At 56.8% G+C, this 22,207-nt stretch overlaps 1 protein-coding gene and 1 long non-coding RNA gene across 5 annotated transcripts in view; one reads left to right on the forward strand and one right to left on the reverse strand.

The window, feature by feature from the left end:
* The first annotated feature begins 56 nt into the window (after positions 1-56).
* LOC123382390 lies at positions 57-2,443 on the forward strand. The gene is made up of 2 exons (XR_006590689.1): positions 57-892; positions 979-2,443. It is a non-coding gene; the product is annotated as an uncharacterized LOC123382390 (long non-coding RNA).
* A 4,905-nt stretch (positions 2,444-7,348) lies between these two features.
* Positions 7,349-22,207, reverse strand: part of FBXO31 (F-box protein 31) — a 45,542-nt gene continuing 30,683 nt past the window's right edge. For all 4 annotated transcript variants that reach the window (XM_045046861.1, XM_011290281.3, XM_011290282.3 and 1 more), the window contains 4 exons: positions 17,342-17,451; positions 16,132-16,285; positions 14,441-14,841; positions 7,349-11,756 (listed from right to left, as the gene is read on the reverse strand). In XM_045046861.1, the coding sequence (XP_044902796.1) occupies positions 11,534-11,756; positions 14,441-14,841; positions 16,132-16,285; positions 17,342-17,451 (888 nt within the window). In that variant the 3' untranslated portion in view covers positions 7,349-11,533. The remainder of the gene's footprint in view (positions 11,757-14,440; positions 14,842-16,131; positions 16,286-17,341; positions 17,452-22,207) is intronic.

The following is a 22,207-nucleotide window of genomic DNA, read 5'->3' on the forward strand; positions in this document are numbered from 1 at the left end:
GCGCACGGGCCCGCCCACCCCCAGGTCCCGCCCCTTCCGCCCGCCGGCCTCTCCAGGTCCCGCTCTTCCGGCCCGACGGCGCCGCTGACTGGCCCAAGCTCAGCCAATCACACGCCGTCTTTTAGGTATGTGCCCTCATCTGACGGCTGACTGGTCCCTGGCGGCACGGGCTCGAGGACGTAGGGTCGGCAGGTCGGACCGAGGCGGAGCGTAGCTGGATTCCCGGGCTGGAGCGGGGTTCAGAATCTCTGCCCGGGTCTCCGGCGCTGAATGGTGAAAAGGCAGTGGCCCCCGGCCGGGCGTAACTCGTGGCGCCCTCAGGCCGCCGGTTGCCTCTCTCAAGTTCCGACGGAGCGGTGCGCACTGCATCTCACGTGGTGGCCGCCTAGCCAGCCCAGGCCTGGACGCTGCGGTCCCGACGGTGCCTGCCTGCGTGGCCCCGAGTCCCCGCGCTATGCGCGGTCGCTGGACGCGAGACTGGCCGCGCGTCTTTACAGACCGGATGAGGTCTGCCTCTCCGTGTTGTTCTGCTTTATCCCAGACTCCAGTTTCCAACTCTTGCAAACGAGTTTACCCCCACCTTTTAGTATTTTCATGCCGACTGTAATATTCTCCGTTAATCCAGTGTTTGCCCAAACCAACACGAGTAACTAACCCTGACGGGCGGCACCCCGATGGGCTGCCTCCTAGCCGTGGAGCGAACAGGATGCGCCCGGGCACTGCTCAGGTTTTTTGGCTCCGCTGCTGAACTGTTAGGGTCAGAACCTATGAACAGGGCTGAACTTCCAGCCAGGGCTCACATGTATGCTGTTTGGCCGGCATCCAAGCTCACTGGGCAGTGCCCCTGCCATATTAGCTGCCACATAGTTCAAACATCACCCCTGCGTGTTGTGTAAGTAATGTCACTAGTCTCTTTATTAACAGCTCATGACAAAATTGTCCAGGAATCTCACTACTAAACTAGCACTTTATTTACAGCTCTCTTGTCTCTGCCCGCCTGCCTTGGAGTCTCCATTCTCCTTCTGAGCCGACAGGAATATCACTGCAGCACAGAAGGCAGGCTCATGCTTCTGGAAGCTCTGGCACACTGTCTTGCTGTTTCATGTCAAGAATAGCTCATCCCTGCCCCCATCACCTCCCCCTCCTCAGAAGTGGCTAGAAGGTCTAACAAATGCCAGCTTTATTGAGGATGTGGCAGGTGGAACCCTCATACATTGCTCGCAAAATTGAAAACTATTGGCAAAACCGTTTGGCAATATTTACAAAACCTAAACATCTGAATGAATAGCCTGTAACCAAACAGTGCCTTGCCCAGGTATACACTCCAAAGAAATAAGAACTTAGTCCACCAGAAGGCACACACAAACCCAGCCAAAGCAACTTTTAACAGCTTCAAACCAGAAATGCCACAGATGTCCACTCGCAGGAGAAAAGATGAAAGAAACCAGAACACTACACAATGACGAATAATACACAACCGCAACCCACAACAGTGTAGAAGAAGCCAGACCCCACAGCATGCAGTGGGTGCACTGCATGTGTCACTGTAGTGACTGCACACGGACGACTGCAATCCAGGAAAGCAAATCCATCACCACACAGCGATCCAAAGCAGTCCTTGCCCACTCCGCCCTGAGTGCTCAGTCACAGGAGCTTGTTCCCAACTCTGGCCCTGCCTGTGTGTTATCAGGAGGCTCGCCTCACTTCTCCAAGCCTGGGTGTCATCTGTAAAATAGAGCCATAGAACCAATCCACAGGACGTTGGAGAAGATGAGATTTAAGACCAGACACGGTGTAAGCCTCCCGGGCAGGTCAGCCTGTCGTTACAGAAGTGTGGCAGCTCCCTGTATTTTCCCTTTCCCTACCCACTTAAGGCAGAGCTTGGCTCATTGCCACTGCCTCAGAGGAGAGAAGTCAGACCAGAGAAGCCTGCGGCCATTAAACATTTCTCGGTTTGGCTTTTGTTTCCAAAACCCCCAGGTAGGAGGAGGAGGAGGAACAGAGAGAGACCTGTATGTCCCAGAATCATGGGGTAGTTGTGCAGTGCGGTCACCAACCGAGGATCCCCGGCTGAGAGCATGATGAGTGGGCCTGTGTTCCACCTGCACTGTTCCCTGGGCCCGTCCCCACTCCCGACCTTATATGACCTGCATAGGAGCACACCGAGCTAGCAGGAGCCACCAGACCAGAGGGAACAGTCTGGCCTGGCTTGAAGGGGATGGAGAAGTGCTGGGCCACTGAGGCAGCCATGGCCAGCATCTGTGTGTCTCTTCCTCCCCATCCCCAGAGCACCCACGTGTCCATGGCTGTCAGCTCCTGTAACTGCCCGGAAATGACACCCAGCCACCAGAGAGTCTCCAGACCCCTGTCTGGGGGCAGGCCAGGAGTGTCAGGATTAATGCCCCTGGGAGCAGCCCTCAGCAGTGACAGGGAACGTGGATAAGTATCTGAGCTTTTGTGCCCGCAGGTGGGACAGCTTGGGGCATGTTGCATACTGCCCCCCAGCTTCCCTGCAGGACCGGACCCCAGCTGCCCACATTCCTGCCCCCCTCCCTTGATGATGCCCTTTGCAATGCCCCTTGCTTCTCACCTCCCCATACCCTATCCCAGGTCATCTCCCCAATAATATACCTGCAGGTCCTAGCTCAGGACTGGCTTTTAGGGAAATCAGCCAGGACAGGCCCCTCCTGCCACCCCTGTGACCATCCCTGGCAGCCTGGAGGGGCTCTTTCAGATGGTCACGAAGCCTCGTGCCGCCTGCATCTGGCACAGAGCCTGGGTCCAGGGCTAGCTGTGCCCTCAGAGAGCTGGTGGCAGAGGGGACTCTCCCCAGCCACTCCTGCGTGTGGGGAGGTGGCGGGGGGGGGGGGGGGGCAGGCTGCAACAGCACAGGGCTAAGTGAGCACCAACAAAGCTTTCCAAACCGACAAGCCCTGGGCAGGTGTAGAACAAGTGAAGGAGGGCGACCACAGCCTTGCCGGAGCTCAGGCAAGAGGAGTGACGCATCTCCAAACACCAGCAGGCACGGTCCACGTTCTTGCACGGTCCCTTGTTCCAAACCGGGTTTCCCAAAGATATGGACCTCCTCTAGTAGTCAGAGAAAAGGGCCTGTCCTCTACTCCAGACGAGGACCTGACCCACAGTTACAAGCAGGGGTGGGGCCAAGTGGGGATGCCCGTGTGACATGACAGAGCTGGCTGCCAAAACAGAGGGCCCAAAGGGGCAGGTCACACGCCCACCCCTGTGGGCAGACAGAACAAGGGAGAGGCCACCAGCAGGAAGGACACTGTCCTCAGGACCACCAGAGCGCTGCCGCCAGGGCTGTGGCTGGGGTACTGCCACCTCCCACTCCTCTTGGCTTGTCCACGTCCGTGTCTTTGAGAACCTTGTGACTACAAAAGCCTGTATTGTTGCTAACCCAGAAGTTGTGATTTTGTTTTGAAGTTTGCTATCACAGGATAACCTTGCCTGACTGACCCATGACAGGCTCAGGAAAGGGGTTCTACAAAGCTAAGCCCGTGGGTTGGGTAAAAACAAGATTTAAAAATATTTTTTTCAAACTTTTTAAGTAGGTTTCGCGTCCAGCGCAGAACCCAACACAGGGCTTGCACTCAGGACCCTGAGATCAAGATTCGGACGCTTAACCGACTGAGCTACCCAGCTACCCCTAAACTTTTTTTTTCTTTTTTAAGTAATCTCTACACCCAAAGTGGGGCTCAAACTCACAACTCCAAGATCAAGAGTCACACGCTCACGTCCCTCATTAGGAACACTTTGGGGTCTCTTGAAGTAACCCTTCGCAGCCTAGTCTGGGTCAAGGTCATGCCAGGTGCCACAGACTCTTGCAGTATGTTGTGTTAATGGCTCCCTGGAGGCAGAACTCACTTTTTCACTCAGATTGGGGCCCTGCATGTGACCGGCCCCAGTGGTGGGCATCATTCTGTACAAGTCTGCTGCCCCACATCCTTACCCTTCCTTGTGGGGTCGCAGGCTCCATTGTCACCCCTTACTGTCCCTGCCTCTCCAACCACACCATTCTGGAGCTCTCTCTTCAGTGAGCTGTGTACCCTCAGCACCTTGGTCTCCCTTTCCTTCTCCCTCACCGTGTCCTGCACTCTGCTGAGATGCCACCACCACCACCCTTACCATCATCAGAGTGCCATAAGAGGGACGCAGCCCAAGCCAGACAACCAGGCTCACAGAGAGTTTGTTCATTTCCAGATGCCTGTCATGTCTCAGCCCAGCACCAAGGACCCATGTCCTAGTGCTTTCCATGAGATCAGAGCGTCCTCTGGGATGGGCTCCACACCAGGTCTCCCCATGCCCATGGCGCTCTGGAAGCCTGCGCCCCAACAGAACTATGGGATGTTGGCAGCAGGGCAGAGACGCTCCATGGTGATAAGGGCCATCTACCCGGGCTCCGTAGCCTCTGTCCCCATCCCAGGTCTTGGAAGGAGCCTGAGGAGACAACAGGAATTGGGTCTAGGTACTCACTGGCCTCTGGTCCACAGGGGTGCCCAGCAGCAGCTCTCTGAACGACAATCTGTAGAGGGGCTGACCTGCCCATCCCCTGCAGGCTTAGGGCTCCCTGGCGGAGATGACAGCATCCCTGAGCCAGTGTCTGGGCACCTGCTGTCCACAGAGTGGTCACAGCGCTCTGCTGAGGTGGGCCCCAGGGCCGAGCCACTAACAGGTGGGACTCCCGAGACCGCATTCGGCCCAGCAGCACACCCAGACGACAAATCAGATCTACTTCCCAGGCCAGGCCTGTTCTAACCCAAATCCCCACGGCAGCCTCCTGCGCAATGCCTCCCACCTCCACCAGCAGTCCCTTCTCAGCTTGGCAGCCAGGGCTCCTGGGGGCTCTGAGTGCAAGACCCAGGCCTCCTTCTGTCCCTGGGACACCACGTGACCTGTGCCTGTGTGAATGCAAGCACACGCACATGCATAGAGACACAGACCCACACGTAATGCACACGGTGTTATCTATGGTATTCAAAGGTCACGGGGGAGTATTAGAAAAGAGTCTAAGAAGGCTCCTTGGAGGGAGATGGTGAGTGAAAGAAGCCAGACTGGCACGCTGCGTGCTGTGGCTCTATTCTGGAAACTTGACGTTCTGAGAAAGGCAGAGCCATGGGATGCAGGCCAACCAGTGACCGCGGCTCGGAAAGGGGAGTAGGACTCTATCCCGATCGTGGTGCTTGTTCACAGCTGCGTGCACACGCTAAACATTCACATAAATCACAACGAACCTAACCAAGAAAAGGAAAAAGGACAGCTCAACCATCTGTCACCAAAGAGCGAGGGACAGCTATTTGTTAAAAACACGTTCCTCTGAGCCCTCTTCCCAAAAGATACTGGGAAAGGAGATAGTTGTTACACAGCATGGAGGACAGCCACGGAAGAGGTGTGCTGCATGCAGCACCAGAACCCTTAGCGGGGTTGGGAAGCTATGGATGCTCAAACCCTCTCCCCAGAGGCCGTGGTTCAGCATCCCGGGGCTGGGCAGGCATCTCCCTCCCTAAACTCCTGGTGGTGCTGAGCTGCACACCCGGCCACCCCACGGGCCCAACCGCAGGCAGCACTACTGCCGACAATGGCCCTCGCCTTCTCCTGACCACCAGGGGCCAGGACAAGGGTGCCAGGGACGGTAGCACCGGTACTGGGGGAAGCCAAAACTCCGGAGCACCAGAGACCCAGCTCCCGGGCCCCTGCCGAAGGTCCGGGAGTGACGTCCCTCCTGGGTTGAGGGAGACGGGCGAGGACACAGCACTTCACCCACAGACTAGGCCCTATAGGTACTGGGCCAGGCATCACCCAAGCCAGGCACCACAGTCCATATGCCTGCTTCTGTGTTGGCCTTGACACTCCACCGCACAGGGGATAGACCACACTCTGATAGGGTACCCCCGAGTGTCCAAGGGAGGCCCCTAGGCCCGTTTGGGGGACCATCTTGTGCTGTGACCTGTGCAGGCTTGAGACCCTGCCGCTTGTTCACTGCTGTGTCTACAACGTTCAGCACCACGTGTGGAGCATGGAGGTGCAGGTACTGACCCCATGGTTCCCCACAAGGTGACCACCCACAGGAGACACCGGCCATGTCTGCAGGCATTTGGGGTTGCCATGATGGGGAGATCAGGGAGGATGTTCAATACCCTACAGCATCAGATGGCCCGCACAGAACCCCATGCCCCCACACATGGGAGACTGAGCACCCAGCCAGCTCCAAACAAGCAGCTAGGGCTTGGGGACAGAGCAGCCCTAGGAGTCAGGAGGTGCTGAGCCAGCAGTGGGACTGGTCCCCATAAAGATCTTGGGTCTGTGGCTGGGTCACTGCAGGACAGCAAGGCCGTCTGGGAAGGGAAGGCTGGGTCTGCTTCTGAGACCTCCCTCTAGGGCCCCCCAACACATGAGGGCAGTCACTACCTCCTTCCCTCTGGTTCTGCTCCCCAAGAAACACCTGTTCCTCCCAGAGCTGGACATCCACACAAGGGCCTATGGGTGGAGGAAGGGGCTGCAGGCGCTGCCCTCCACGTGTGCAGAGCATCTGGCCCCTGCAGCCCTGTTTCCAAAAACCAGGTGCTGGGAAGACAGCCTTCCAGCACTCATGGATTTTCAAGTCATGCTGGCTGGTGTCACACGTGCATGCAGCCACCCTAAATCCCCCAGCAGAGGCCAGCCTACAGAGGGCCCCAGGAGGGAGCACAGGGAGATACATGACACACACACGGTGCTTGGCCAGGGCCCTGCCAGCCACAGCCTCCTGCGGGGAAGGACCAGCCAGCCCTCCTCCAGGGGACCAGTGGGCCTAAGCCAGTGCCCAGATAGAGGAGGGGAGTGCTCCTGCCCGAGTGGGAACAGAAGGTTCTTGTACTTCCCGTATTAAATTCTTGCACTGTTCACAAGATAACTTTCACAAACAGAAAAAAACAAACCCGAAAATGAGACCCTCAGCTGTGTGCCCACCACAGAGCACAGCCCCAGTCCTCTTCTATTCGGCCAATCTTATCCTGTTCTCAGAAAAAGCAAACTCTTTTTGAACTTAGTCTAAGAAAATCCCACAGTGGTCCCCACTCCTTCTGGGCCACCGCTCGGGGATGGGGCCATATATCAAGCCAAGGTCAAGAGGGATCCAGAGACCTACCGTGGTCTGGGTTCCAAGGGATCACTTACCGCTTCATTCCACGACAGAGAAACCAAAGCTCAGTCAAGTCCTGATGTGAGAGGCTCCCAGAGGGCCCCCAACCCCGCCAGGATCCAGCCCCCTCCTTTGGCTGTCAGCCCCCCACCTCATATTGTTTATGGCTCTGGATCACATCCCAAAAGAAACAATTACAAAGCACACAACAAGGTTTCAAAAACTGGTTTATGGAGAAACAGCCCCACAAGGTCCCATCCGGTGACAACGCTGGGCACAGGCTCACGGCAGTGGCTCCTCGGGGCGTGGCCCTGCATGGCCCCTGCTCCAGCCCACCCTACACCAGAGCAGATGCCTGGGGGGGACAGCGACTCCCCACACCTCACCTGTGGCTGTCAGGGCGTGGGACTTCAAGATCAAGCAGCATAAATGTGCTTCTTCTCCAAGTAGGCTATGTGATCTCAAATAACAACCAAAAGTAAAATCAGACTAAAAAAGCACGGGTTCGGAGCCCTTCCTAGGTTTGGTTGGTCTCCCTGTGAGCACACAAAGGACCAAGCCTCGGTGCTGCCGCTGGTCGCCCACGCCACCGAGCACTCGGTACTTTGGCACTGTCTCGTCCCTGTGCACAGCTTCGGGCAAGCCAACAGCGTCATGGCTTTCTCTACTCACTCAACGCTTCTGAGAACGTGTAGCCAGGTGACATTCTGGATCTCCCAAACATAGACAGGGACGTCAGCGTATGTTAGCACTGGGATTGGCCACGGACTGGGGCACGCTAGCCTCAAGCCAGGGAGGGCTGCATGAGAACATTCCCATAAGCATTCCTAGCACTTGGAGCACGAAGGCAGAAGACGGGGTGAAAGGTTCTCACACTGCAGGACAGCCTCCTCAAAGCACTGAGTCTACACGGGGCGCTCGTCCTCAACACAGCAGACACCGTGGGCACGAGGGGCTCAGAAATCCCAGGAATCCCGTGACTGAGTTGCCAAGTAAAGGGACTGGACAGGTTCTTCTGCATCACCGCTCACGAGCACTACAAGGTGACCACACCTCAGCAGGGCGAGACACCCGGACAGCCCACAGATAGAAATCCAGCCCCGAACATGGCAACCGTCGAGCACAGAGGATCAGCTGGCTGACGGAGGGGCCTTGCCCGACTGGGCCCCAGCACTAAACCACGCCAGGTTCTCAGGGAAAGAGGAAGTCTGCCACGGCGGCTCCGGCTCGAAGTCTGTTCCACATGAAGTGGGAAAGCAGGCCCGGCCTGCTCCTAACCGTAGACCCCCGTGGCAGCCCTCCCGCCCTCTGCCTTGGCCAGAAGGAACGCCGGGGGTACAGGCACCCACCCAAGCCACCTGGATTAGGACAAGAGGGGAGGGAGGGAAGGAGGGAGCAGCGGGTGGCTGGGTGGCTGTGACCCTGAGCAACAGCCACAGGGAGCCAGCTGCCCAGACAGAGGGACTGAGGGGTGAGGCCAGGAAGCGAGGCCCCGTCTGGACCGTGGGAGGGAGGATTCTGGAACCCCCGCCTCACAAGGCCTCCAAACCTGCTCCCCAGCAGCAGACACTGCAGGTCTAAGCTGGGCGGGCCAGCGTAACCAGAGAGACCGCCAGGCCCGATTCGCACAGGGAAGAAATCAAGGCCATTTGCAGCAGCCTTATGCAGGGAACCTTCAGCCCCAACACAGAGGAACCCAAAGACTCACATCGGAAACCTCTAATCACGTGCTTCCGGGTCAAGTCCAGAACAGCACATGCCCAGGTGTGCACAGACACAACTGAGGCTCCTGCCACCATAAAGCACAACAGACGTCCCCGGTGTCACGGCAGCTCGGTGGCGAGTAAAGGTGACATCAACCGGCGGAAAACGTCCAAAGACCAACCCGGATCCACCTGCCACCTTCCCCCAGTCAAGCTCCATAAGGGCGTAGACAGCCCCTGAATTGGGCCATTCAGGTTCCTTTTGGGGACCTGCTTTATCAAAACCCCAGCTGCCTTTAGGCTTCCAACCACAACTTCAGCCTTGTTGAATCCTCACCTGCAACAAATTAACGGGCTGGAAGCCGCCCTGACGAGTGGGGTGCGCACTCTGCCGGAAGGGGCGCCTGCTGGGACTGGTTTGCACGGACCCTGCACACTCACCTACAAACTGGAAACCAGAACCGGCCACGGATACGCCAAGTGGGAAACAACACGTACTCTGGGCCCCCGGCTGCACAGGTGACACACTCTCACCATCCACCGCCACGGACCCCCCCTGGCATTACCCAGGCCACTGCCCACCCTTCGGCCCCACAGGCCCCCGTCTGACACCAGAGACGGGACGGTGCGAATGCAGCCAACAGCCACTGCCAGTGGAAACCACGTAAAAAGGCCCACGCTCCAGAAGCAGGTCCCACAGTCTGGGTTTGAGACCGGTTTTTCATCAGAAAGGTTCATCTTCGATCCAAATGGGTTTCAAGGATGAGGGGAGGCCCAGGTGGAAAAGCCTCAGAATGAGCCTCCGAGAGAGCCCCAGGCTCGGGCAAAGTGGGACACACAGCGGCCACACACCCAGCGGGCCTTGCCCTGTCCTGCCCAAGGCTTCGCGGACCTGGTTACTGCCATGCGGGAGCAGCCACAAGGGGCAGGGATGGGAACGCTTGGAGGTTTGCTTGGTCCTGCGGAAGACACGAACACAGACCACGCCTCAGCCTGACTCCAGGTCCTACCAGAAGCATGTGAGGGGCGAGCTCAGCATCTCCGACAGCCGGCCAGGAGGGACCCCCTCCCCCCCGCCTTCTCCACTTGCCTCCTTCCCGCGTCAAAGTCTGAACAGAACCTCCTAGAAAGTCTGCCCTTTAGGGGCCATGCCCCAGAGCTTATCAATTCTATGATTCTGGGAAGCAAAGGAAGTTCAAAGTTGCCAAATGTACTGAAGCTACAGCAATAGGGATTTTTATTTAAAAAAAAAAAAAAAAAAAAAAAAACAAGGCCAGTCAGGGAGAAATTCGTCAGGAAAACAGGACATGTTTCATGGGACATCTCAAGTTGGTCTCTACATGAAGGCACCACAAAGCTGCCCCCTTCCCTGGGGTCCCTTGCCCCCAGCACAAGGGCTCAGCACAGTCCACCCAGCAGGGACGAGCCACAGACAGGGGGATGAAGTCTGCCCCCCGCCCCGGTGGAGCGCCTGCCATGCAAGGGGAGCATGGTGACAGCTCTCTGCAGGCTGGAAGCGGAGCAGGAGCTAATTCTTGGGGGTCTACGTGCATTCAGGGCTCTGTTCTTCAGGAGACACTAAGATCAGCAGAGACCTTACAACAGTGGGTCCCCAAACGCAGGTGTCCATGGGACACGGGCACACCACCGGCAGAAGCGTCCGTGCTCAGGGTCTCCACACTGGAGGAGCCCGAGATGCCCTGGTCTCCAAAGTGCATTCCACATGTATGGGGTGACTTTTCTAGAAAGCTGCCCTGTTACCCACAAAGGGGCTCCAAAGTCATCTTGTGCAACCACTCTGCTGCTTTAACACTTCCGAGAACAGCACCTGTGTATACTAAGCAAATGGGAAAAGGCAGGGCTGGTTCAGATGTGGCCCTGCAGAATTCTGAAGAAGGTTCTGGGACAAGTGGCTCAGCTCAGGCTTCTGACACCAGAGCATGTGCAGGAGGTGGATGGGGGGGGGGGGGGGGGGTGCAAACAAATGCCCTGCCTCGAATTGGCTGCAGCAAAGGTCTTGATTCTAAAGCTGGAGAGAGGCCAGGGCCTCCAAGCTGCCCAAAGGCCCACCATGACGTTTCCTACTGACCCGTATCACTAACCCCACTGCGCTGATTCACAAGCCCATCAGAGGTGAAATGCTTCTGTCCAAAATCCAAGCATGTTAGTAAAGACACAGGAATTCAGTCCAGGGTCCTGGCCTGATACACCCAACCCCCTGGAGCTCCCTCACTGCACACACTGTGCCCCACCCAGGCTGTAGAACGCTCACCTCACAGAGGCCCTCGCCCAGACCCCTGCCAGACCGCAGCCACGGTCACTCGCCTCACACATGATCCCGACCGTTAGCCCCCAGGGTCGCTTTGCCTGACCCAAAAAACGTTCAGCAGGCCAAGGACAAACCCAGTTTCTCCAGCTGAGTTGTTCACAAAACTGTGCAGCCAGCCCTCTCCATCAGTTCTGTCCTGGGTCATTCTTTCTGTGAGACAAGCTCAGTCAGCCTTCCCATGAGCTACTGACGAGGACACGGGCATACGTCGCACACTCTGTACAGAGTTTTGGGGTGGCTGGGCCGAGACTCCTACGAGGTGGGTGTTCTGGTCAGAAGGCCGAATCTCCAAAGTGCATGCTGCTTCCTGTCCCGGGCGGCAGGGTCCGGGGCCCCGGGAGCCGCCCCACAGGAAGTGGCCCGTCAGGAGGTCAGGGACTGGATGTTCTTCAGCATCTCCTCGAAAGCCTGTGGGGACGGCGCCTCTGCGTTCCGGAAGGTGGCCCGCACCCTGCTGTACAGGCTGAAGGATTTCAGCTCGAGCCAGATGAACCCGAAGCGGTCCTCGTCGAACAGGATAAAGACTCCAGGAGTGCGCTCAGGGCTGGTGAAGCCGTGGCCGGCGATGAGGCCCGTGCCGTAAAAACTGAACAAAGACAAGAGGAAAAGTGCATGGGGGGGGAATGAGAGGGACCCAGAAGGAGTGCACCGGGCCCCAGTCCTGCCCTGTCCGCCTGGGCTGTTGCAACGCCAGCCCCTCCTCCCGCCAGCAGGAAGCCGCAGGCCTCAAGGCCCACGAGAGCCCGTCTTGCCCGGATCACCTAGCAACCCTAACTGCCCAATGCACCAAACCACGGGCCAATGGTTGGGCTCACCCAGCTAAAGGAAGAGGGTCTCCAGCAGCCCCAACCACGTACCACTGTCCCAAAAGACACCTTCACAAAGCTAGCCCAGGTAACCAGCCTTAATTCCAGGGATGCTTATGTTAGCACGTCAACGACTCAAATACAATCAATAAAGACTTACTGTCACGAACCCAGCAGGCAGAACTTCCAGATTTCCATAAGGCCACGTTTCAAGTTTCAAGACCAGGGTCAGACTAAGCTACGTTTACGTCTTTCTTGCCAAGAATTTGGGGCTCCTACAGATAGGTAATAGGGACGGGGGCTGGGCCCATCTCCTGGGACCCCCACCTCCAGCCACCACACCAAGGCTCCCCTGGGCGGGAGAGGAGAGCAGGCCTGTGCCTGAGGGTGTGCACAGGAGGGTGTCTGGGGAAAACCTAACGTGGGAAAGCAGCACCAGAGGCCACAGGGAGGCCAGGTCCTGAATTGGTGCGGTGGCAAGGCCTCGCAGACACAAGAACTGAACAGGAGGGACCGCAGCACGCCCCTCCCAGGTCACAGAGCCCAATATTCAGCAGGTCCTGCATGTCCACCGCAGGGCTGGCCTCAGAGCGCCCTGGGGAGCCACGGATGAGCCACAAAACACTACGAGTTTTCCATTTCCTAAGGACAGCAGAGCCCTATTTCATGACCTTTGATAAATTCACATCAGTCTAAATCCTACCGGAATGCGATTTGCATGCCTCCTCCAGGAAAACCCAAATTCAGCCACTTTGGTGACAATTGAGCAGCATGAAGAAATGGAATTGATTTTCCCAGTGGGAGACAACAGAACACACGCTGATCTCTGCTCAGGTTCCTGGAGCTGGGCTCCTGAAACCCACATAAATTCCGAGAGGATAAGAACACTAGGAGTTGACTCAGGTGGCTCCCGGATGGCAGGTGGATCAGAAGCCTGGAATCCTCGGCTGCTCCGCGATCCCCCAGAGAGGGGAGAGGGCTACAAACGGAGCTAATGACCAACCAGGCCTACGGTCTGGAAACCTCCAGAACAACCCACAGTATGGGGTTCAGGGAGCTCTCAGGTGGGGAAACACGTCCACCCCAGTCCCAGGGCGGGTCAGGGTCCCACGCATCTCGTCGTGTGACTGTCCATCTATGTCCTTTGTCACCGCCTTCAGCAAGATGGTGAATGTAGTGTTTCCCTGACTTCCGTGAGCCGCCCCAGCACATTCATTGAACATGAGGAGGGGGTCGCGGAATCCCCGACCTACAGCTGACTGGTCGGAAGCACGGAGACAAACTGGACTGATTACAGGCAGCTGAGGGGGCAGGGCAGTCTTGCAGGGTCTGACATCATCCTGGGTGCACAGTGTCAGGACCCAGTAGAGTGGCAGACACCGGCTGGCATCATGGAGAATTGCTTGCAGGTGTGGGGCACTGGGCACTCAGAGCCAATTTAGCCGCCCAGCCCATGCAGACACTTCAGTCCTCCTCAGGGAGCTCAGTGCCCTGCCCACACTCTAGTGGGCATGTGAAGTGCCAGTCACAGGGCCCAGGGGTCAAGGCAACAGACCTCTGCACATAACTGGACACACGTGGAAGCCAAGCGGCTATGATGCCACGAGACGGGTCATTCCCTCAACACGTCCTCTAGGGCGACGGTCCAGGAGAACTTCCTGCAATAATGGAACATTCTAGACCTGCAGAGCCCAACACAGCCATGGCTGCCGGCTGGGGATGCGGCCAATGTGACTGAGGACCCGAGTCTGTCCTTTTAGGTCATCTCAGCTCCAGCAGCCCTGGAGGTTAGGGCTGGGGCGAGGGTCTCCTCATGTGTCCTCCAGGGCTGGGTCCGGGGCGGATGAAGGGAGAGGCCTGAGACAAAACCCTAAGAACATGAGTCAAGAAGCAGGAAGCCGGCCCTGCGTCAGGGAACCTCCCAGCCTCTGTGGGGAGGACAGTGCACCACCAGCCCTTTACACATGCTTTCTGAGTTGGGAGGGAATCCACAGGAAGAAATGAAGGACTGACGCTGGAGTATGTCCAGCAGGAGACGGAGGGAGACTCCCAACAGGCCTCACCGGCAAGGACACCAGGTGAACTCAAGCCGGCTTCTAGGGACACAGGTTGGGGAGGGCCCCCTCCTCACCGGCTACCTTCGCCACCGCCAGTAGACTCAGCTGTCTACCCTTCCCCTGACTGACTGTGCAATGGCAGGCATCTGAGAGGAGGCCTCACGCCTGGCGGTTCTAATAAGCCCCCTTTGAGGCTCCCCAGGGGTGAGAGCTCAGGAGCCCCCGAAGTCTGAGATGTGGCCGTGCAGCCCAGGGAAGGACGCTGCCCACTCGGGCCCGAGCTGGAACCCAGAGAGAGTTCCCCGCCCAATGCAGCGAGCCCTGCGCTGGCCCCACAGCCCGCGTCCACGCTGGCTGGGCAGGGGGGCTCTCCGGAAGGCCTGTCGCGGCCGCCCTGGCATCCTTACCACATCCTGCAGGTGCGGGGGTAGTCCTCGTTCCGCGAGCTCACGCCCACAGGCAACACGAACGGCTGCCCCTGCCCGGACTGGGCCGGCTGCTCGGGTGCAGGCGCCGCTGCGGCCGCGGCCTCTCCGTCCGCAGGCCCCCCGCCCTTCTCGGCAGGCAGCTCCACGCTGGGCTGGGCAGGGCCCCGCTGGGGCTCGCGGGGGCTCTGCGGGGCGCGGCCATCGCCGTCCTCGGCCCCGTCCTCCTGCTGCTGCTGCTCCTGGCGCACCTGCTCCCGAACCTCCAGGACGATGCGGGACAGCTCGTTGAAGCTGCGGAGGCTCTCCACGTCGGGCAGCTGGATGCGGTGCATGAGGTCGATCTCCACCGTCTGCTGCCCAGCAGGGATGTTGGGGTCACCCTGAGGAGCGAGCGGGCGGCCGTCAGCGGGGCTCAGAGACCGGCACAGACACGCTGCACGGTTTCCAGCTCAGAGCACAGCACACCTCTGGCCAAAGGAGCTCACTCCAGCATTCCCACCGACTTAGCAGCAACTCCTTACGAGGTAAGAACGTCTTAGATGCCCGTAAAAACTAAGTGCCTACGGCAGGCAACCCATCTGTGAAGGGGTCTTTGAAAACACGGACCTGACAGCATCCGAGTGACCTTGTGAGGTGCACAGGCCCCCGGCACAGTGGCTCATGTGTGCTTGAGACCTCCAGGTGTAAAAACCTTCCCAGTCTGGAGGGGCTAAGACTGGGGCTTAGATGGGGCACCTGGGTGGCTCAGTTGGTTAAGCGTCTCTTGATTTCTGCTCGAGTCACAATCTCACGGTCATGAGACCCACATTGGGCACCATGGTCAGAGTGGAGCCTGCTTAAGAGTCTCCTTTCTCTGCCTCTGACCATCTCCCTCTCTAAATAGAAGAAAATAAGATAAGATAAAAAAAAAAAAAAACCTGGGGCTTAGAGAAGTGCACAGACCCTCCTGGCCTGAGCGCCAGCCCAGATCTGTCTGTCCGGGACGCAAACGCTCCTGAGCCTGAACCCAGGAGCTCCTCCAGGCCCTGCAGCTCCGCACGGGACCCCAGGGCTGCGCTCTGCTCACAAGAAGCCTTGCCAGAGCACAGGGGCCCTGGCCGACCAGGATTCAAGAAGAAGGCTTTGTGAGAACTAGGAAGAGGCATTCCTCCCCGGGACGCTTCGGTGCACCTGCCAGAAAGGCGCCCTGGCTATGCAAATGACAGGTGAGCACGGTGTGACCGGTGTCGATGAGGCAGGGACAGAGGGCTGATTTGTTTAAGACCCGCCCCCCGCCACCTTCAGCTCAACAATCCTCCAACTGTGTGCACCAGCTGCTGAGGTCAGGACGGGCAGTGGGAGCCCGTGTAATAACGCAGGGGGCTCCGATGTGGCAGCACCCTACCGTCACCTGGGGAACTCCTGGAGCCACGCACCCAGGTCGCCCTCCATGGATCAGAGTCTCTAGGGCCCGACATCAGTGTTTTCTCAACATCTCCAGGGACTCTGGCGTGTGGCCAGGACCGGGTGCCATGGCGTAAGGCCACCTGAGAAACGCTCCCGATCCCCTAGAGGTCTTGTGAAATGCAAATCCTGCTTCAGTGGGTCTGGCTAGGCCTGACAATCTGCATCCCTGGCAAAGCCACGGCTCCAGGGCCCACTGTGAGTAGCCAGGGTGGCGCCAGACTCACCGTGATCTTCGTGCCCCTGGCCCGCTTCCCGTGGAAGCTGAGCATGACGATCTCCAGGCCGTGGCTGCCATAGGTGCCTTTGAAGAGGCCGGGTCTGATGAGGTCGTCCGGGTGGCTGGGCGGGAGGTAGATGCGGCGGTACGTCAGGCAGTTGCTGTGGGGGGACAGGTGGCTTGAGAGCAGCTCGGGCGGGGGGACGGGGAGGCAGAGTACAGAGCTCACGCACCCCCCTGCCTGGTGACGGAGGGCCGGCAGGGCAGGGCGGCCGGTACAGCCCGGTTAGGGTCCTCCCAGGCCAGTGGGGGGCAGGAGGCACACCGCGTCACTGAGCCTCAGTCGTCGCCCCCTCAAAACACACGCGGGGCACACGTCACACCTCATCGGATTCTACCAGGGCTTACGCTCTACCGGGCACCGCAGGGCAGCTGTGGCGGGTAGAGCTCTCTGCAGAGGGGGAGGGGATGCCACTCCGGCTCTGTCATCCCGGCACAGGGACCCGAGACTGCGGAGGGGGCGTTCGCTGCACCAGGGGTTGTTTATGTGGGACCCGGGGACAGGGCCCAGGGGCAGAGGCCAAGGCAGGGAGAGCAGCTAAGAGAGGCGGAGGCCTCCCCCAGCAGACGTGGCGAAACGCCCCGAGGCTCTGGCACACGGGCCAGGCTTGTCAGAGCACGCCGCTGCTGGATGCTGGCGACAAAGCAGACAGAAAACAGATACCAAGGTAAGGCACGGTGGGGAGGACAGAAACTGTACTCACAGTACTCCAGGAGAGACTATGCTCACAGTACCTACCAAGAGAGGGTCTGTATTCACACCACCCACAGAGGGAGCTGCGCTCAGTAACCATGAAGGGGGACTAGGCTCACAGTACCCACAAAGGGAGCTGCACTCAGTGTGCATAGGGACGGAGTGTGCTCAGTACCCACAGAGCAGGGGTGCACTCGGTACCCATGGAGAGGGACTGTGCTCAGTACCCACAGAGCAGGGCTGCACTCACAGTACCCACAGAGAGGGATTGAGCTCAGTACCCACAGAAGGGGACTGCACTCAGTACCCAGAGAGAGGGACTGTACCCAGTACCCACAGAGCAAGGCTGCGCTCACAGTGCCCACGGACAGGGACCGCGCTCAGTACCCACAGAGAGGGACTGTACCCAGTACCCACAGAGCAGGGCTGCGCTCACAATGCCCACGGAGGAGGATGCACTTACTCGTACTGACTAGTGTAGATAAACTTCATCAGGATGAGCTCCTGCATGTGCTCGTGGAAAATGTCCTCCAGTGTCCGCCCCCATTCTTCCCTCAGCCACGTGCGGAATTCCTTCCAAGAGAACACGGTCATGAAAACCACCATGACTCACACGTAAGGCCATTCCCTGTGGCACTGAGCGGATACATGCAGCATCTTACAGCTTGGGCACGCCTGCACCACAGTCCCACTGGGGTGGACGGGATGGAGATTCGGCTGGCCAGAGACAGGGGCTGCCATACTGGGGTCTCCCGGGACCTGGCCTCCCTCCTGGGGGGTGAGTCACCAATGAAAAGTAAGGGGCTCTGGCCCCCACTTTCCCAAACTTCAGGAAACAAGAGGGACCGTGGGGTCCCTTCAGGCAAGGCTGGGGCCACAGCCCACGTCCGGAGCTCCCAGGCAGCAGCCACATAAGCCTCGCTTCCGTGGCCGCCATGGGATATGGTGTCTAACCCAAGCCTAGTCCTCAGGCTTCTGGGCCGCAGGACTCTTGTCGCTAAACCCCGTGCTGGTCACACTGGCTCGAGCTGCTTTCACCAGCTGCCGATGAAGAACGAGATAGGTGTGGCCGGAGGAGAATGGAGGTGCCTTCATAGCTACGTTATACGTTCAAAAAGTTTATTTGCAAGAAGGGAGGTTCTATAAACATGTGTCCTCAAAACTCAGTAATTCATTGTGCAATCAAACCATGTGAAGGATATTTAGTGCTTAATAACTTCATGGTGTGTATTTAACCTAATCCCCAGCTCTGAGTTCTGAACTCAATGTAGCATTTTTAATGACCGTCTAAAATTAGCTTTACAAACAGAAGCAAGAGAGATTTAACAACAACAACAAAATACAGAAGAGCTATAATCCGTCAGTTGCTTTAACACATCACTGCCTAACCTCGAGCCACAGTGACTGAAGCACCACAAGCTCAGTATGTACAAATCAACTGGAAGTATCTATATGAGGAGCACAAAATCGGAAAACGAACTTTTACATCCTATTTGCAGCAGCCTCAAACAACACAAGACCTGGGACCACATGTTAGGAAACACGTGTGTGGCCCCTGCTCCGACAACCACAGCACCGAGAGGGTGCGAATGAGCCTCCGTGACAGGGGTGCCTGCAGCCGGGAGGACTCAGACCAAGCCAGCAATTCTCTCCGAATCCATCTACAGACTCAGCGCCATGACAGTCACAGTCCCACCAGGATTTCTGTAGAAAATGACAAGCCGATTCTGAAATTCATATGAAAATGAAAAGAACCTACAACATCCAAAGCCATCTTTCAAAACAACAAAGTTGGAGGACCTCCACCAGCTCACATTATGACTTAAAGAGAAAACCACAGGGGCGCCTGGGTGGCACAGTCGGTTAAGCGTCCGACTTCAGCCAGGTCACGATCTCGCGGTCCGTGAATTCGAGCCCCGCGTCGGGCTCTGGGCTGATGGCTCAGAGCCCGGATCCTGTTTCCGATTCTGTGTCTCCCTCTCTCTCTGCCCCTCCCCCGTTCATGCTCTGTCTCTCTCTGTTCCAAAAATAAATTTAAAAAGTTGAAAAAAAAATTAAAAAAAAAAAAAGAGAAAACCACAGTGATCAAGATGGTGGTAGGAGCATCGGGACTGACAAAAACATCGATGAAATGAAACGGAGAGCCCAGAAACAGACCCATTTAGCTGGTCAGCTGATTTTTGACATATATGTCCAAGCCACACAATAGGAAAAAAAAAGTCTCTTTCACAAATGATGCTCAAACAACTGGACAGCCATGTGGAGAAAAGGAACCACGATCCCGGCCTCACACCACACACAAGAAATCATTCTGGATGGGCCACAGACCCAAACATAGCATGAAGCTACCATGCTTCTGAAAAGAGCAGAATCTTTGTAACTTAGGGATAGGCAATGTTTTTTGTTTTTTTGTTTTTTTAAGTTTGTTTTTGAGTGAAAGAGAGCATGTGCACACGTGCACACAAGCGGGGGAGGGGCAGAGAGAGAGAGAGAAGGAGATACAGAATCTGAAGCAGGCTCCAGACTCTGAGCCTTCAATGCAGAGTCCGAAGCAGGGCTTGAACACACGAACCTCAAGATCATGACCTGAGCCGAAGTTGGACACATAACCGGCTGAGCCACCCAGGTGCCCCTAATTTGTGAAGGTTTTTCTTTTACGGTTATTTTTCTGTATCTTAAAAAACACTGCCTGTCCCAGGGCGCCTGGTTGGCTCAGTCACTTAAGAGTCCAACTCTGGCTCATGATCTCACAGTTTGTGAGTTCAAGCCCCACACCAGGATCACTGCTGTCAGTGCTGAGACTGCTTCGAACCCTCTGTCCCCCGCTCTTTCTGCCCCTCCCCCACTCATTTTCTCTTCTCTCAAAATAAATAAACATTAAAAAAAAAGAAAACTGGGGCACCTGGGTGGCTCAGTTGGTTGGGCATCCATCTTTGGCTCAGGTCAAGATCTCACAGCTTGTGGGTTTGAGCCCCACATCGGGCTCTGTGCTGACAGTTCAGTCTTGAATCTGCTTGGGAGTCTGTGTCCCCCTCTTTCTGCCCTTCCCCCTACTCACACACTGTCTCGCTCTCTCTCTTACTCTCAACTATAAATAAATAAGGGGGAAAAAAAAACACTTGACAAATTATACTTTACCAAAGTCAAAAGCTTCCACTCAAATGGCTGAACTCATGGAGGAAAGGCCCTCAAAAACTCAAACCGATAAGCAACAGATAAAAATGGAATTGAAGTATAAATGAGCAAGGACTTTGATGTTACCATGGTGAATAATCAGACCTGAACTAAATACCACGGAAGATGGCTTGTGAGGAGTCATAATCTTATTTACTTTGCATGAAAAGGTCAGAGTCATTAGAAATAGCAACCAGGCCCAATTACTCAGAACAAAGGCCTTTGAAATATGTTTATTATGCAATTATCTCATGAGAGGTGCATGCACAAGGAAAACACAGGAGCCCGGAACACAGAAGACAAGAACAATGTTTCCCAGAGCTTGCTCACCACGTGCTGGCGCCATATAACCATCGTGTTCATCTTCACAGCAGCCCGGGAGACAGGTGCTAGCATCTTCCCCATCCTACAGAGGTGTGGGCCTTCGGAAACCCTTCCTATGTCACCAGGAGTAGGTGGCAGAATCACACCTCATCCAAAGTCCACGTGCTCCCTGGCCTTGCTTCCACCAGGGCCACCGTCAAGGCCGGGAGGAGCACAGGAAGCAGGGGGCTCACCCGCCCTGGTGGGCTGTGAACGTGAACCAGCAAACTGACGACACCTAACAAGAATCTGGAACATCTTCAGGGCCTTTTACCTGGCAATCCCACAACTGTATGGTCCAAAAACCAGGTAAGGTTTTTGCACAGAGTTCAGGCAGTTCAGTTCCAGGAAGAAGCCTGGCGTCTCTCCCAGGCGGCCGTGGCCAGGCCTGGTGCTAAGACTTTCACATGCTGTGCCCTACTCAGCCCTCCAACTCATGTGGGTTCTGCGGGTAACTGCATGGCCCCATTTCACAGGTAAGGACTGAGGCTCTCAGAGAGCAAGTCACTTGAGCACGTGGTCAGGAGGGCAGTGGGGAAACACAAACACCTGAGCACAGACCCCATGCCCGACTGCAAGAGAGAGGATCACTCTCATAGAGTCAATGACCTCAGGTGACAGATGGGATGCTGCGGTCAAACTGCAGTTTGTAAACAATTCTAATGAGACTGGGAAGTATTTCTGGAACAGCTAAACAGCTTTAAAAAAAAAAAAAAAGACCCAAATTAGATAGAGTTAGATTGTAATTACATAAAAAAACAATTTGGAGAACATGAAGGGATAACACAGGACAAGCACAGGGGCTGACCCTGCGTGGGGCTCCAGTGAATTCGTATTTGATGATCAGAAGGTGACATTTCAATGCTCAGGTGAAAAAGTACAAAAGACAAAAAAAAAAAAAAAAAAGCAAAACAAAAGCATCTTGCGTCCCGTTCAGGAATGTAGCGCGAGAATCTCTCCACACGACAGAGCGCCAGGAGCGAGGCCTGGTCGGGAGGGATGACGGACACCCACAGCATCTCAGGGGTGGGGCCTGCCCATCCTGCCTCCCTCCTCTCTTCCCCATCTCTGCTCCTCCTCGCAGCCCCGATTTCCAGAAACCTCAGGCTGGGGGCTGGACTGGCAGAGGGTGAGCAGGGAAGACGGCAGCTGGGCCTGGCTGTCATCTAGTGACGGAGGCCAGAGGAGGCAAGTCTGCGTGGGCCCAGGAGCCTGCCCTGCTCACAGAACCCAGGAGAGGGGCTGCGGTTTGTGGAGCACGCACAGGTCCCCCGGGGCATGCCATGAGGAGCAGGCTGAGGGCATCGCGGCCTGACTCGCGTCTGAACTTGGCATTCAGAGGTGCACACGGCGGGCAGAAACCCCGGGCCTGGAGCTGGGTGGGAGAAGCGGAAGGGCTGGTGAGCAAGACTCGGTGTATGTGCCAGAGACCCACGGGGCACCTGCAGCGTATGAGCCAGAGACCCACGGGCCACCCGGGGGCAGCACTTCTCAGAGAGCCCAGCCGCCCGGCATCCCTCACAGGCTCTTGTGGTGCCACAGAGAACGAAGGAGAGCAGGGTGCCAGGCCGGCCCCTGGGGGCGTGAGGACTCCCCCGTCCCCGGGGAAGACTGCACTTGCTGCCATGGTCCCCTGCTAGCCCTCTTGGCCGCCAGGAGCTCTCAATCCCCTGGGAAGTGCCCTCTGGGCCCAGAATTTTATTTTTCATATGTTTATTTAATATTTTTGAGAGAGACAGAGACAGCACAAGCAGGGGAGGGGCAGAGAGAGAGGAAGACACAGAATCCGAAG

This window comes from Felis catus, chromosome E2 (assembly GCF_018350175.1).
Source record: "Felis catus isolate Fca126 chromosome E2, F.catus_Fca126_mat1.0, whole genome shotgun sequence".
Classification (NCBI taxonomy): Eukaryota; Metazoa; Chordata; class Mammalia; order Carnivora; family Felidae; genus Felis; species Felis catus.